General features: G+C 32.9%; 6 protein-coding genes and 1 non-coding gene across 10 annotated transcripts; 3 read left to right on the forward strand and 4 right to left on the reverse strand.

Moving 5' to 3' along the window:
- Positions 1–255: 255 nt before the first annotated feature.
- Positions 256–737, forward strand: AT2G00830. Its single transcript, NR_143690.1, has one exon. It is a non-coding gene; the product is annotated as an uncharacterized misc_RNA (transcript).
- A 558-nt stretch (positions 738–1295) lies between these two features.
- On the reverse strand, positions 1296–3298 carry AT2G27500 (Glycosyl hydrolase superfamily protein). Of its 3 annotated transcripts, NM_128310.4 has the most exons (3): positions 3013–3298; positions 1886–2916; positions 1296–1679 (listed from the first exon to the last, which is right to left on the reverse strand). In NM_128310.4, the coding sequence occupies exons 1-3, from the start codon at positions 3074–3076 to the stop codon at positions 1596–1598; spliced, it is 1179 nt and encodes a 392-aa protein (NP_565652.1). In that variant the 5' UTR covers positions 3077–3298; the 3' UTR covers positions 1296–1595. The 3 variants fall into 3 exon arrangements, with proteins under 3 accessions (NP_565652.1, NP_001031432.1, NP_973548.1); NM_001036355.1 differs by lacking the exon at positions 3013–3298 and having other exon boundaries at positions 1402–1679; positions 1886–2999; NM_201819.2 differs by having other exon boundaries at positions 1506–2916; positions 3013–3260.
- Positions 3299–5797: 2499 nt separating this feature from the next.
- AT2G27505 (FBD-like domain family protein) lies at positions 5798–7130 on the forward strand. Its single transcript, NM_179772.3, has 3 exons — positions 5798–6183; positions 6250–6619; positions 6741–7130. The coding sequence occupies exons 1-3, from the start codon at positions 5978–5980 to the stop codon at positions 7059–7061; spliced, it is 897 nt and encodes a 298-aa protein (NP_850103.2). The 5' UTR covers positions 5798–5977; the 3' UTR covers positions 7062–7130.
- Positions 5926–6181, reverse strand: AT2G27507 (uncharacterized protein; the record flags this gene model as incomplete). Its single annotated transcript, NM_001336120.1, has 1 exon — positions 5926–6181. The coding sequence occupies exon 1, from the start codon at positions 6145–6147 to the stop codon at positions 5926–5928; it is 222 nt and encodes a 73-aa protein (NP_001324960.1). The 5' UTR covers positions 6148–6181.
- A 56-nt stretch (positions 7131–7186) lies between the features above and the next one.
- Positions 7187–8820, reverse strand: FD3 (ferredoxin 3). The gene is made up of 2 exons (NM_128311.3): positions 8638–8820; positions 7187–7993 (listed from the first exon to the last, which is right to left on the reverse strand). The coding sequence occupies exon 2, from the start codon at positions 7978–7980 to the stop codon at positions 7513–7515; it is 468 nt and encodes a 155-aa protein (NP_180320.1). The 5' UTR covers positions 7981–7993; positions 8638–8820; the 3' UTR covers positions 7187–7512.
- Positions 8821–11292: 2472 nt separating this feature from the next.
- Positions 11293–12375, forward strand: AT2G27520 (F-box and associated interaction domains-containing protein; the record flags this gene model as incomplete). Its single annotated transcript, NM_128312.2, has 1 exon — positions 11293–12375. The coding sequence occupies one exon, from the start codon at positions 11293–11295 to the stop codon at positions 12334–12336; it is 1044 nt and encodes a 347-aa protein (NP_565653.1). The 3' UTR covers positions 12337–12375.
- Positions 12376–12448: 73 nt separating this feature from the next.
- PGY1 (Ribosomal protein L1p/L10e family) lies at positions 12449–14167 on the reverse strand. 2 transcript variants are annotated; one of them, NM_128313.7, is made up of 6 exons: positions 14000–14167; positions 13798–13836; positions 13381–13600; positions 13130–13295; positions 12818–13023; positions 12449–12728 (listed from the first exon to the last, which is right to left on the reverse strand). In NM_128313.7, exons 2-6 carry the CDS (start codon positions 13800–13802, stop codon positions 12675–12677), a joined length of 651 nt encoding a protein of 216 aa, NP_565654.1. In that variant the 5' UTR covers positions 13803–13836; positions 14000–14167; the 3' UTR covers positions 12449–12674. The 2 variants fall into 2 exon arrangements, with proteins under 2 accessions (NP_565654.1, NP_850104.1); NM_179773.6 differs by having other exon boundaries at positions 13946–14017.
- Between the last annotated feature and the right edge of the window lie 246 nt (positions 14168–14413).

The following is a 14413-nucleotide window of genomic DNA, read 5'->3' on the forward strand; positions in this document are numbered from 1 at the left end:
CGTGAACGCATATGCACTCATCAATACTATACTTTGACTTCACATCTCTAGCTCGAATTAAAGTTTGATACAAGAAAAAAAAATCGAAATTAAAATGACCTTTAAAAAAAATGACATCTTTATAGTTTATACCAATTAATTATTTGACAGCTTGACACTTCACCAAGACCCACATTGATAGTGTGACACCTTGAACGGATCAGATTCGAATATGTAATAATGGCAGATCGAGCAAGAAGTTTCATGGACCCATATATATGTACTTTTTTTTATTTGTACAAGTACGTTTGTTATATGCATAGTTAGGAACTTTTGATAGATACTGAAATGGGAATGCCTTCCAGAAAGAAAAAAAACGCATTCTTGAGAGTGTTTGGCACCATGTCAGTACCCAATGTAGTTTTGTAAGGTGGCTACCACATGTCATGTATTGATTAGCTGTCTTCTAAGCATCCAAAAACTAACCCACATTAGGTGATTATTACATATCATTATATGTCTTATTTCACTTATCATATAGAAATTCACACATTATTAATCAATATTTTTTTACTAATTTCTAATAAGGAAATTAGGAAAACAGATTTGCGTCCACTATAACATCCACGTAAACTTCGAAGAAGCTTTTGTTGAAATGTTTCCGCAACTGTAGACTAATTTCATAACCATTGAAAAACTCTATAAAATTCATGAATTAATAATTACGTTTAGAGACTGTTGTGAGACCCTACCGCGTGGTAATGCCGAAGGTAAAATGAATAGATATTTGAAAAGAAACACTTTTGATGGAACAAACCGACTTTTTGACAATCTCATTAAACTATTGTTGATGGTACCAATGGACTTTTGTATAGCTGAAGTTGTGAGGAACATTTTTTTTTATCACGAGATATGATTCACATGATCATAGCAAGTTGAAAGTTAACCAAAAGTGGTGTGACCCACATTTAACTATGTTAATAACATACTAATTTTGTAATACACACAAAAAAAATAGCATAATTACAAAAACTAGCTTACTGTATTTTAGAAAGAAATAAAAAGTTGAGCTAAAGAGAAAACAAAGATATTTAAATTGATTGGTTAAATTGTGGATCACTAGATAGATAAACTTTTTCTTTGGTGAATAATAGATAGATAAACTTAGTATTTAATGATGTATCATTAAGGAACTTAAATAAAAGCTCACATATACTCTTAGCATAATCACATAAAATTGGCTTTCAATGTTTTAGAAAAATAATTGAGCTAAAAAGTAAACAGGGATATATATATATATATATATATATATTGATGGAAATTGGTTGAAAATTGTGGATTTAGATGGATACGTTCAGTTTTTAACTATTTATCATTGAAACTTGGGTTGCAGAAACATAAAACCTAATAAAATTATATTTACTCACAGATTCTTTATAATATTTTAGCACAATTTAACAAACAAATTGTTTAAACATTTTTCCAGTCAAGGAATAAATTAATTTTTTTAATTTTTGTGAATCCAATACATGACAAAGAATTGTATACCTCACCTATAATCAACTAACATATTAAAACAAAAATCCTACAAGGACAGACAAAGACACAAGCGAAGCTTATCTCATCCTCATCTTGTCGCCCATATCGAGTATGAACCAAGCCACAGCCAAACCCATCACGACTCTCCACAAATTCAAAATCTGCACAATTATTCAACATCCACATTATCAATATCTTATCATATATAATCATATATATATATATATATATTCCTTAATTTTAATCATAACATAATATATAAACTAATAGAAAGTAAAAATTCTATTGTTTTTAGAACATTTTCTCAAAACAATAATGAAACAAAACGTTAAAAATGTAAATATAAAAAATGAAAAGAGGAATTTACCTTAATTGTAGTTGCCCTTGAAGTATAGATAATATCAGGTAAATAACCTTGCATACCGACATTGTAAACCGGTTTACCATCCGGATAAAAAAGTCCATAATTCCTCTCAGAAACCGGACCCGGTTTAAGATTCTCATTAAACAGAGCAAACACATAAACATCAATAGGAACAGATTGCTTCGCCGGAGTTCCTTTCCTCTGCTGAATCAACTTCAACAAATTCCCATTATACAAAGCCGCGTTCTCCGGCGAAGCTCCAATCTCATTCTCATCTCCTTTAGAAGGCCAACCGGTTTCCGATATCCGAACCTCGATATCGGTATGTCCCAAAGTCTTAATGGCAGAGTAAAGCGCATCAACTTGAGCAAACAACATGTTGTCATAATGAAGATTAGTGTTTGGATCAACCATACCTTGATTAGGTTGAAACAAAACATACTCTAATGGAACTTCTTTAGGACTATCTTTATAAGCAAAAAAGGGATAAGCATTTATCAAGAAAGGTGATTCGATTTGAGAATGAAAATCAAGAAGTGGTTGAAGATATTGAATAAACTCTTCTTTGAATGATCCTGAAGAAGGAGGATAAGATGTTGAAAGAATGTCTAAAGAATGAGCTGAAGTTACGGTTACTTGTTTCTCTAAACCAAGATTGGTTAAAGCAGCGTAAACCGATTTCATAGCCGGTAATAGGCTTTGGATGAGGACATGATCATTGGTTTTGAAGATTTCGTTGCCGACAACTATTGAGGTTATTCGTGTTTTTGAGATATGTGGTTCAAGTCTTTGTTGTAACCAATCTTGAGCTTTGGTTGGATCTGTTGACATGTTTTGAAGATACTCGTTGCCTAAACCGATCATGAAATCTACTTGTGAGTTTGAGAAGGAGAAGAGGACGTTTGGATCTGCGTCGTAGAGTTTTACTCTTGTGATGTTTAGTGATCGAAGGAGCACGGCGACTCTTGCCGGAGATGGGAGGTTGTTTGCTATTTGGCCGTAGTTGATTCCCACACCTTGCCCTTTAATTCTCTCTACATAGAACAAAAAAAAAAACACACACCCAATTAGAATCTAAGTTGAAGCAAATTTACATGCTCAAAACAAATATTGAAGGAGGAGGAGGAAACCTGAGAGAGTAAGAAAGAGGAGGAGAAGAACTCTGAAGAAGAAGGAGAGACTATGTGTGGCCATGGCAAGAATCTCCTTCTACGACGTCGTTTTTTTAGCTCCTCTTCTTCTTTTTCTTTTTTCCTTTTGAGTTTTAGTTTTTGGTATTAAGAATATATAAGAGACGGTGGAATTTGGAAAGTTTCAACTGTTCTTTCTTCGTTTCTTGCTTTCCGCGTTCGTCAAATAGCTCTAACCAGGTGTCTCTCATTAATGCATATACCTATGCCTAAACTTATATTCCTATATTACATACATTACATATTTTATTTGTTTTTTTCTTCCTTTTTTGGTATCAAGTTTGACATATTTCTTTTTTGGTACAAGAAAAATAAATAAAGAGAATCCAATAAGAAGATAACCCAATAGTAATTGGTAATTCATTAGGAATTTTTTTTCTAACAAAAAAGTTTTTAATCTAGAATCTATTTATTTTTTTTTTTTCAATCGATCATTTAATGAAATAAAAACTTTTTTTTTTTTTGGATGTTTACTTAGTACACCCGTAAGTCGTTAAACTATCGACATCGAGTTTTACTATTATTTTTGGTTATAAACTTATTATAGATATAAAATAATGTGCTTTATCAATTGCCTAAAAGTGTAGTTAAATATGTATGATTTTGATTTTACTTTATGCCCTTTACAGCTCAACTATATATAACGAATTTGGCTGGTTTCTTTAAATTACATGTATGTTAATCAAAGAGGAGGAATAAGTAGTAGGTTTAGTTAGATTTATGGATACAAATAATGTAAATCCAAGCTGTTCTACTTCTCTACCTTCCATACCTTGAATATTCTAATGTCAAATAGTTTATATACTATTAAATTTCACCTACAACGAAACGTCACTTGTAATGATTGTTTTCCTTACGTCAATTTACGTTACAATTTTTGACCTCTCTTTTGGAGAAATAAAAAACTGATACGGGAAGTTGATTTTTCGTCATTTCAGTTATTGCAGTCATTAATATACAAGTGGGTTATATAATATGATTTCAATTCCTACGTGACATTTAGATATTTTATTTTCTAAAAAATATCAGGAGATTTACCGACATGGAAAGTAACGTTCCCTTTTGGTTCACATGTGGACGTGTGACGAAACATTATTAAAATATGAACAACGATGGTTAAATATTGGGAGTGAGAATGGTCAACTTTTAAACTCTTCCCCAACTGGTCTTCAATTCAAACACTCCATGACCACTGGCGGCTTCAAACAAAAGCAAATTTCACGATTCACACGCACAAATCATATTCTAGTTTTATAAGTTTATCAAGTTGCAATTTGCATATTAGATCGAAGACAGAAAGAGACAAGTTATGCAATATTTGTTTTCTTGTATCATGTAGTATGTATGATTGTTAGGATTCTTTACTTTGATCGTCAATGTTTCTAAAGTTTACAAGTAATGAAATAGCACACGTACGTCTCTTTAGAACTTGAGTTGTCAAACGTGTGGACCCTCTCCACCAGATTTTTACGTGTATGGTGTTTTGCATGTTGGATCAATCTTTTCTCTAATCAAGGATTATAATTCTCTTTTTTTTTTTTTAATTCTTTATTTAACTCTACTTTGTTCTTCGTCAAAAAATTTTAAGCATCCATAATTCTCTGTTTTTGCTTTTTCTTATTTATATACATCCTTGAAGATCAGTTGCGAGGAGTAAATAAACATCTACCAAAGAAAACACAATCGAGGTTACTTAAAACATCAGTATATACTTCTCACCAAAAGAGAAAAAAAAAAAACATCAGTATACTGTCTTTTAACTTTCTAAAGTTTAGTTCAAAATACATTTTTTAGAGTTTTGAGGTGATTGGAAAGAAAATGAACTAATTAAACGATAGTGTTATAGTGACTTGTAACATTTAATATCTTTATTAGGGTTATCAGATTACTTTTTCCAGTTTCAAAATTAACTATGAAACTATCTTTATTTGGTAAAAACATAATTTTAAAAAGTTACTTTTCAAAATCATATATTTCTATGTCGACGTACCAGCTCTAAATCAAAAAAAAAAAAAAAAAAAAAAAAATGTGGTTGTCCTTTAGCACTCTGATATTATTTGTCCAATATTCGGTACTGCCCACTTATATCTTTCACCAACATTTTTTATCACATTTAATTATTAAAAAATCTAGTAAACAGTTTTTTTGGGTTAGAAATTATTCATAATAAAAAAATCAGAAAGTTAACTAAAATATGAGGAATTTAACATGTAGCGTCGTGATTCGTTAAGGAAGCGTGAACCACAGAGACCGGCCATGTCTCGATCACCGCCTTTCTCTGTTACTGTCACCTGCCCTTCCTAACCTCGCCGCCTTCAACGCCTGATCCACTCACGTGCTTTTTAAATTTCTATCTCAAATAATCGAATATATTCATGTGTTTCAATTGATTTTTTTTTGTGTGTAGTAAAGATGTGTTTATAATTTCACTCAATGTAAAGAATTTAACAGATAGTTTCATACGAACTAATATTTAAAAATACATATAAAATCTAAAATTAGTATGATTTTGATGGACATGATGAGATATGTGGTGAACTATTATGGGCAAGAGGGAATCATCTAGTCATGACCACGCGTTCCACTGAAAATAATCTATATGAGCTCCACTAAAATTGCTTAAAATAATTTACAATTTTGTTGCAAAAAAAAATCGCTAATGCCTTCTATATATATTAAAGCTTGTGCTCCATTTTGTAACTTTTATATGCTAATCTAATATAGTCTTAAATGTGAGTTGTATTTTTCATTGATTGCATATAAGACATGCTTTATTGACTTGTTCGCGAAGGATCTGACCTAATCGAAGTCAGGAAATTACTTGGAGAGCACTCAAAGAACAGGATGCTTATGTCAAAGGTGGAGAATCAAGAGTGATGAATTTTGATTAGATTCTGATGCATTCATGGTAGCTCGGATACTCTCATACCTTAAACTTCCGACAGGCGATTCCGTTAAGACGAGCGTTTTGTCGAAGAGATGGGAATTTCTCTGGCTAATGGTTTCAAGTTTGGACTTAGACGTCATCAACTTGTCTCGTGACGGCGGAGAAGCCTTGGCGAGGTTCATGCACATGTTTCTAGAGTTGAACCGTGGATCATCATCATGCCTGTAAAAGTTCAAGATAAAGTATGCTCATTCTCATAATGGACTTCTTTCGATTTTGTCCAAGAAGAGAAAGCATGACGACTCCATGGACGACTGTAACAAAAGAGTCATGGAGTGGATAGCCGAAGTAGTCCACGGCGGAGTTCAACATCTAGATGTTGATGCCAAAACGTGCGGGATAATTCAATCTCATCCAGATATATATAAGAGCACAATGTGTTCACCTTCTGTAGATTCCATGCCTAAGTATGTTTATGTGAGCAAGACAGTGGTGTCTTTAAAGCTCGTAAAGGTAGGGCATGAGGATCCCAAGTTTGTTGTTTCTCTACCTAGTCTCAAGATGATGCATCTAGAAAACATTCTTTACAAGAATCATGGTGTTCTTTTGATTATAAAGATGCTCCTCTCAGGCTCTCCTGTTCTTGAAGTTCTTACCTTGGTAAGACATTTTGATTGATGATAATAATAACTCTAAACTTCTGTCTTTTAAACTCATCTACTTGCATTTTTCGCAGGACTTTCCCGGTTTAACGGAGGCAAAATAAATCTTGTTTTGAAAGGAGTTTTCTGTTCCAGTTCTAACAATGCCAAGGAGTAATTTGGATTTAGTGCAAGACTATTTTTATTCATGTAAGCCAGGGGAAATAGACCTTACTAATGTGCCTCTGTGTATGCAATCGACGCTGAAGTATGTTAAGATCAACAAACTGATAACGAAGGAGGAAAGTGGGATTAAAGTAGTGAATTACTTTCTTGATAATTCAGCAGTCCTCAAGAAACTGACACATTCTTCTATGGAGGAGATTCAAGAGCCAGAGAGCTTCATGAAGCTTCTTACATCCACCAAGCTTTCTCGCAACTGCCAAGTTTTCATTCATTGACATGCAAATGATGATGCTGGTGAACACGTAAAGCTTTTTTCATTGAACAATAACAATAGTGTATTCTTGTTTCTTCTTACCTCTGTTTTGATTCTTAATCAATGTAATATTCATATAGTTAAAAGCCTATTTTAACATGTTACTGAATGATAATGATGTCTACTTCATATCTATCAAGTGAGGAAAAGAAAACAAGTTCAAGATGATCCAGTAATGAACACATTAACCAATTATATAACAAGAATGATTGGTTGAAACTTAACCATTTTATTAACCAATTGCGACCCGGTGACGATTCATGAACACTAAAAGGCATATCTTGAGTCATTTTCATACAAATGCATACCTTTAAAACCACACAAATCCGTAGAACGAAACTGATAACCATAATATCTAAAAAGATCACTCAAATAACAATTTTTTCATCATTACCAAATAGAGAGACTTTGACTTAGAAGAGTTCAGTTTCCTTGTGGGTATGGATCACACAGTCAGACTGTGGGTAAGCCACACAAGTCAAAACATAACCCTTCTCCAAGTGGCTATCCTCGAGAAACGAACCATCCGACTGGTCAACGTTGCCGGACACAATCTGACCCGCGCAAGTAGAACACGCACCGGCTCTGCAAGAGTAAGGCAAGTCAACTCCTGCCTCTTCAGCTGCATCCAAGATGTACTGATCATCTTGAACCTCAAACTCATCTTCTTGACCATCAGGTCCTAAGAGCTTGACCTTGTATACCGCCGACATCGTAGCACCACCAGAATTCGCTGAGCATTTCAAACCAAAAGATCTCGAAACCCTTTTCGTTGATCCAACAGATAAGTTGTAGCTCTTGTTAGTAATGAGCTTGTTGGTTGTCTGGCTTCTAAGAACGGCCTTGGTCATGCTAGTGGAGGAGATTCGTACAGTCGCCATTCTTGTTTATCACCTGCGTTTATAAACAAGTTTAGCTTCAGGGTTTCTTCATAGTGATACAATCTAACAAATCAAACTGTTCCAGAGAAATAAGAACCAAAACTGAGAGAAAATTGTGAGGATGTGCATCACAAGTAGCAATGGAAACAAGAACCAAAAACTTATCTGTTTCCAATAGCAAATATGATGTGAAAATTAGTGTATGGAGCGTAATGAGAAGATGCAAGCTTAAAGCTATATTAGATCTTCACTCGATGCTCCAAAAACATGACTAAATGACTTACTTAACAATCACTAAAACATGTTTAATTACTTATCATCAAATAGATTCTAAAGTCGATCAAAGTAGCTTAATGGCAAAAATAAACCTACAACAGACTTGTAACAAGATTCACTAAATAACAACAAAAAAATTCACAATTAAGGAGATGATTAGCATCTGAATAGCAACGATACAGGATCAAATCGGTCACTATCAGATAACGAAAAAGAGAAGAACAACGAAATCGAAAGATATTTGATTGTTTTTTTTTGTCCCCACAAGAAGTCAATGAAAAAACAAAAAACAAGGAACAAGTAAACATCGCTGATCAGATCAAATTCTAGAAACAAATATCAGAGAGAATCGAAGCTAATAAAGTCAAATCTGAAACTTACGTAGAGAGGTAGCGAGAGAGAGAGAATTAGGGAAGAAGGTGGCGGAGAGTGCGAGAGGGGGTTGGTGGAGGAGTCTTGAGAGGTGGAAGCAAAATATATAAAAGGAGAGAGCAGTGTGGCTTTTGGAAGGCCGTGACGGCCCAACTTGTGTCACCTGAGACGTCTTAATTATTTGATTATTTTTCCTACCAGATTATTTGTTTCCATTATTCTGCTGTTTTTGATTTTATATATGATTCATTTAATTACAAATAAAATGTTTTCGTAACTTTTTTTTTTCTTGAGTTAATTTTTCATTGGATTTTCTCGTTTCGCGAAAATGAAATCGGATATAAATATAGTTTTGGTAACATATAGTGATTATCAATGAAAAAAAGAAGTAAATAATTGTAATTGGTAATGATAAAAAAATTGAAAATAATTTTTTTAGTGATGCTCATTGTCATTGTTTTTATGATTGATAAAATAATATAGGGTTTATTATTGCGGTAAAGTTTTAAACTTTTTTACTTTTACCATGTTTTCTGATTTTATATCATAATAAAATATATGTCATGTCCTTATTCAATTTTATGACTAGCTTTTAAAGTAAAAGCAAAATTTTCAACTTATTTTGAGGCCTATGATTTGATGAATGTCATGTAGAATTTAGAAATTATTTCTTTTTCTATAAGTCTACACGGTTAATTTTTTAATGGAAAAATAAAAATGATTGTAATAAACCTCATTTAGTATTAATATTCGGTACTTGATCGTAGATGTGCAAAACAGAATTCTTTTTCTTTTATTTTAGGAATTTTTGATAAGTGTAGAGAGAAACAAAAGCGTTGGTGAGTCTGACAGAATTAACGGTATCAACAATAGAGAGTCTTTTCCATTTCCTATGTTCAATATTTACCTAAGTTTGGTATAAATTACCAATGCAATGTCGTTTGAAAGATTACAAACGAGTTTTCATGCTATTGTTAGGTGGAAGAACTTTTGTGATTCGAGCAATTGTACATATAGCTCTATTGAGAGAGAACAATAGTTGTACAAAAAACAAATGTACAAATAAAAGATGAATGATGTTTTGTTGTTCAATGTTGTATAGTGTCTTTTACTTTTCAAATAATTAAAAAACAAAACTGCAAAAATAGTGACCATGATAACTATAATTTGGTAAAAATTATATTATGTAAATTATAAAATTAATTTTTTAATTTTTATTTTTTTAAAACACAATTAGTTATATAGACATTATTTATAATGTGAAATCTTGATACATATATTAATATATTTTGACATATGGCGTTAAATAATAAGTAATAATTTATGACATATATATCATACTGATATGTAAACATAAGATACTACTCTAAAAGTCTGTTTAGATGTGTACTTACAAAAATCTGTAAACATAAGATACTACTCTAAGAAAGTCTACTAGCTCCAATTTTCTAGCATAAGCTTTTTCTTAACATACATTTGGCCTATGGTTTTCTTAGGTCCTTAAATAGTTTTTGATATTATTCACAGCGAAATTACCGAATATAAATTATTCACATTTTAATCATAGTATAATACTCAAACTTAAATATGACAGCCTTAAAGCAACACCTCTTTAATCTATTGAATTAATTATGTTTAATTTTGTTAAATAAACATTTAACAAATAAAAAATACAATTTTGTGAAGAACTCACACATATATTCTAAACATATTGGATTTTAGATCAACACTAATATAAATTACAAATCCGGAATCTATATCATAAATTGTGAAAACAAAAAGTAATATAAAAGTTGCGTAATGGCTTTTTGTTGATGGATGACTTAGACCAAAGGTCAAAGTGGGAAGTTGGCGATACACAAGGATGCAACGGGCGCCTCTTGACCCACGCCATTGGACGTATGCGGCTCTTTAGGACCTACCCTAGGAACGTGTAAATTTTATTTTATTTTTCTCTAATCATTATTTGTGTTTCTCTTTATAATATTATGTCGACAGAAAGTGACGAAACTTGAACTATCTTTAGCAATTAGCACGTCGTTTCTTCTCCTAATCTTTAGAAACTAAACCACCGAGTAATTGTTGAATTCGGAGGTCTCATAAATCATCTTAACCACGAAATGAAAACGTTTTGCTACCTGATTATTCATCTAAAACCAGTGATGAATGTGTTATACAATTTTTCATGTTTACACATTTTAAAAACTGACCCGCTATGTTTTTCATTCAAAGTATCCATCAAATATTTACTTTTGCATGTTTTTTGACAAGTAAGTTTGCTATATTACGAGTGTTAAAAATATAACAAAAAAAATAGTAAAAAGTTATTAATCTTGAAAGTTAGCTTTGTATGATGACCCTGCTAATTTTTTTATCAAGTTTAATTCTTTCAGCTAATTGATTATTTGACTATTCCATTATTTACTATTCGGTTGATATTTCAGTTAAGTCGATAATTTTGGACACAAATTATTATTAGGGACTAAATAAAAACTAGAAAACCTAATAGGAAAAGGAAATACTTTTAAATGGGAAAACATAAATAAAACTTAATGTTAATTAATCTTTCTTTTTAATTAACCTCTTTGTCCTTATATAAGAAAGTGAAAACGTGAAAGCTTTTATAACCCTAATATCTGATTTCTTTTAGATCAAGTAAAAACAATGGTGAGATTGGATCTTCCATGGGATTTGGTAGATGAAATACTCTCTCGACTTCCCGCAACATCTCTAGGTCGACTACGATTTACATGCAAACGATGGAATGCTTTATTCAAAGATCCGGAATTCATCACAAAGCAATTTCATAAAGCAGCAAAGCAAGATTTGGTTCTCATGTTGAGTAATTTTGGGGTTTACTCGATGAGTACCAATCTCAAAGAAATTCCCAACAACATTGAAATAGCGCAAGTTTTTCATTGCAACGGCTTATTGTTATGTTCCACGGAAGAGGGTAACAAGACTAAACTCGTGGTTGTGAATCCGTGTACTGGTCAGACCAGGTGGATCGAACCAAGAACTGATTACAATTATAATCATGATATCGCTCTAGGTTACGGAAACAACAGCACCAAGAAATCGTACGACAGCTACAAAATCTTGAGGATTACGTATGGTTGCAAACTCGTTGAAATCTTTGAGCTAAAGTCTAATTCATGGAGGGTTCTTTCTAAAGTCCATCCCAACGTGGAAAAACACTATTATGGAGGCGTGTCTTTCAAGGGAAATACCTACTGGCTTTCGTATACGAAATTCAATATATTGAGTTTTGATTTCACAACAGAGACATTTAGAAGTGTGCCTCTTCCGTTTCTGTATCAGGATGGTTTCGTTACTTTAGCTCTATCAGTTGTTAGAGAAGAGCAACTTCTGTTGTTACGTTCGAGGTTTGATATGGGACAGGTTGGGATATGGATGTGTAATAAGATTGATACTGAAACTGTGTTGTCGTGGAGCAAATCCTTTACATTGGAATTTGATTCTCTGCGTGATCTTCCTGTTATGAGTATTCTGAGAATCTTCATTGAAGAAGACAAGAAAGTGATTGTTGTGGATTGTGATGACAGATGGAAGGAGAACATGATATACATTGTTGGAAAGAATGGATTCAAAAAGTTAAGTTATGAGAAAGACCGATCTAATCTTTGGCGTCTGCCGTTTTTCTTTAGTTATGTTCCGAGTTTAGTTGGTTTATATCCACCAATGTAATGCTTGTAGCTTTTAAGGATGCATAAAACGTTATCTTAAGCCTTTAACATTATGAAAGCTTCAATTTTTGTATTTTTCTTGAGTCAATAGAATTTGTAAAAGAAGAGATTGTCAGAAAATTTTAAGGTTTGAAAGACAAAATTTCAAACTGATGAAATCAAAATCATATTTTAGGAGATAAAGAAAAAATATGATAATTAAAACGAATATTGCATAATATATTGTCAACAAAAAACAACTGCTAATATAAATCCAAACCATATCCCAACAAGCACAGATCTCTGAAACAAAAACAGAATGCAAAATTCTGAGATGGAAGAAGGATAAGAAGAGAGAGCTCAAAAGATTCTTTGTGGTGGTCCCATGGTGCTCTTCAAGTACAAACACCTTACCTGCATCAAGATCCAAATCAAAATTAGTACACTAGAGAGAGATTTAGAAAGAAATTAGACACAATCATAGGAACAAAACAGAATCATACGTTTTGCCAATTCTTCTTCAAGAGCGAGACGAGGAAGTTAACACTCATCTGCACATTCTGGAAGAGCTGCTTCTCTTCCATGGAAAGGTTACCAACAGCAACACCCATACACAGAACTTTCTTCAACTGGAACTTCACTGTTGCTTTGGTCTCATTCACCTTTGCTTCCAATGACTCTTGGTGACTCACAAGTGTTGGGAACTTTCCTGTTCATCAATCAAACAAGTAGAAACCTCAGACATAGAGCTTGAAAACGAAACTAAATGATGACCATATAATATACCAAGTATCAAAGTTATTGAAGAAACTCGCCTGCCTTGTTAAGACCAGGACCAAGAAGACGAGGAATCTGCTTAATGACAGACTCAGAAGCCAAGAAAGCATGGTAAGACTTAGCAAGCTTCTTAACAAGCTTCTTGTTCTTGTTAAGCTTTTTCAAAGCCTCAACATCCATGTTACTAAGTCCCATTTTCTCTGCCTATCAAAACAAACATCAAACACTTTGTGTCAATCACCAATTCAAACCAAACAAGATACACAAAAAGTATAGAGATTTCAATCACCTCCTCAACATGCTGAGCATCTCCAAGCATACAGATCTTCATTTTTGGGCGAGGAATATGTGGGAGCTTCACAGATCCACTGAAACGCTTATCCTTTTGTGGGTCATAGTTCTTCAGACCAATCTGAAGCTCCACTGTCTCAACAAAGTTACGCTTCTTCTCCTCAGATTTTCCCTTGATAGTCGTTATGGCTTCTCTAACAGCCTCACTCTGAAGCTTACTATATAACAAAAACAAACCCATTTCACCAAATCAGGTAAAGCAATCTACTTTACCATTCATTTGAAATGATATGATTCTGTTGAGCAATTACTCTCCAAGCTATCAATCTAAAGGCAACACTAATTCTAAAGCAAGTGAACATAGATCAATATGGAGATTGAAAGAAGCGTAAAGGAATGATTTTTTTCACAGTACCTCATATTGAGTGTCTTCTCAGGTCACGAATCTCTGATCCTGAAAACAATAAGAGATCGATTAGAAAAAGAAAAAAAAAAACCTCATTTTCGATTGTGACATAGAATTCAGATTAAGCAGGAGAAATCGAAAAACTTCATGGAATTACGATGAACGAAGAAGACGAAATGAGAAGTGACGATGTTTGTGGAGAGAGACAAACCTGAATGGTGAAGAAAGCGGAAGCCCTAGTTATGTTTCAGAGGCGGCTGAAGATTTTATATCAAGGAAGAAGAAAAATGGAAGGAAGAGACTAAAACCCTAGGGGAATTGATTTCGTTTCATGGGCTTTTGTTATATTAGTGGGCCGCTTGTGATCATTACTAAAAAAGCCCATCTTCTACATTGTGGTATTTTGAAAAGGTTTATTTAAGTATGTTAAGAGTTTTTTTTTTTTTTTTTTTTTTTTTTTTTTTTTTGGGAATTAGTGTGTGTTCGGATTGGACTAATCTTAAGCAAAGTAAACACAGTTGTGTTTGTTAAAATCCAAATTATAGGCCATTTCGCATTAGTTTTAATCCAACAAAGACATGAACTTAGCTCATATTGAAACTCTTGACTTGACGTATTTACATAG

This window comes from Arabidopsis thaliana, chromosome 2 (assembly GCF_000001735.4).
Source record: "Arabidopsis thaliana chromosome 2, partial sequence".
NCBI lineage: Eukaryota > Viridiplantae > Streptophyta > Magnoliopsida > Brassicales > Brassicaceae > Arabidopsis > Arabidopsis thaliana.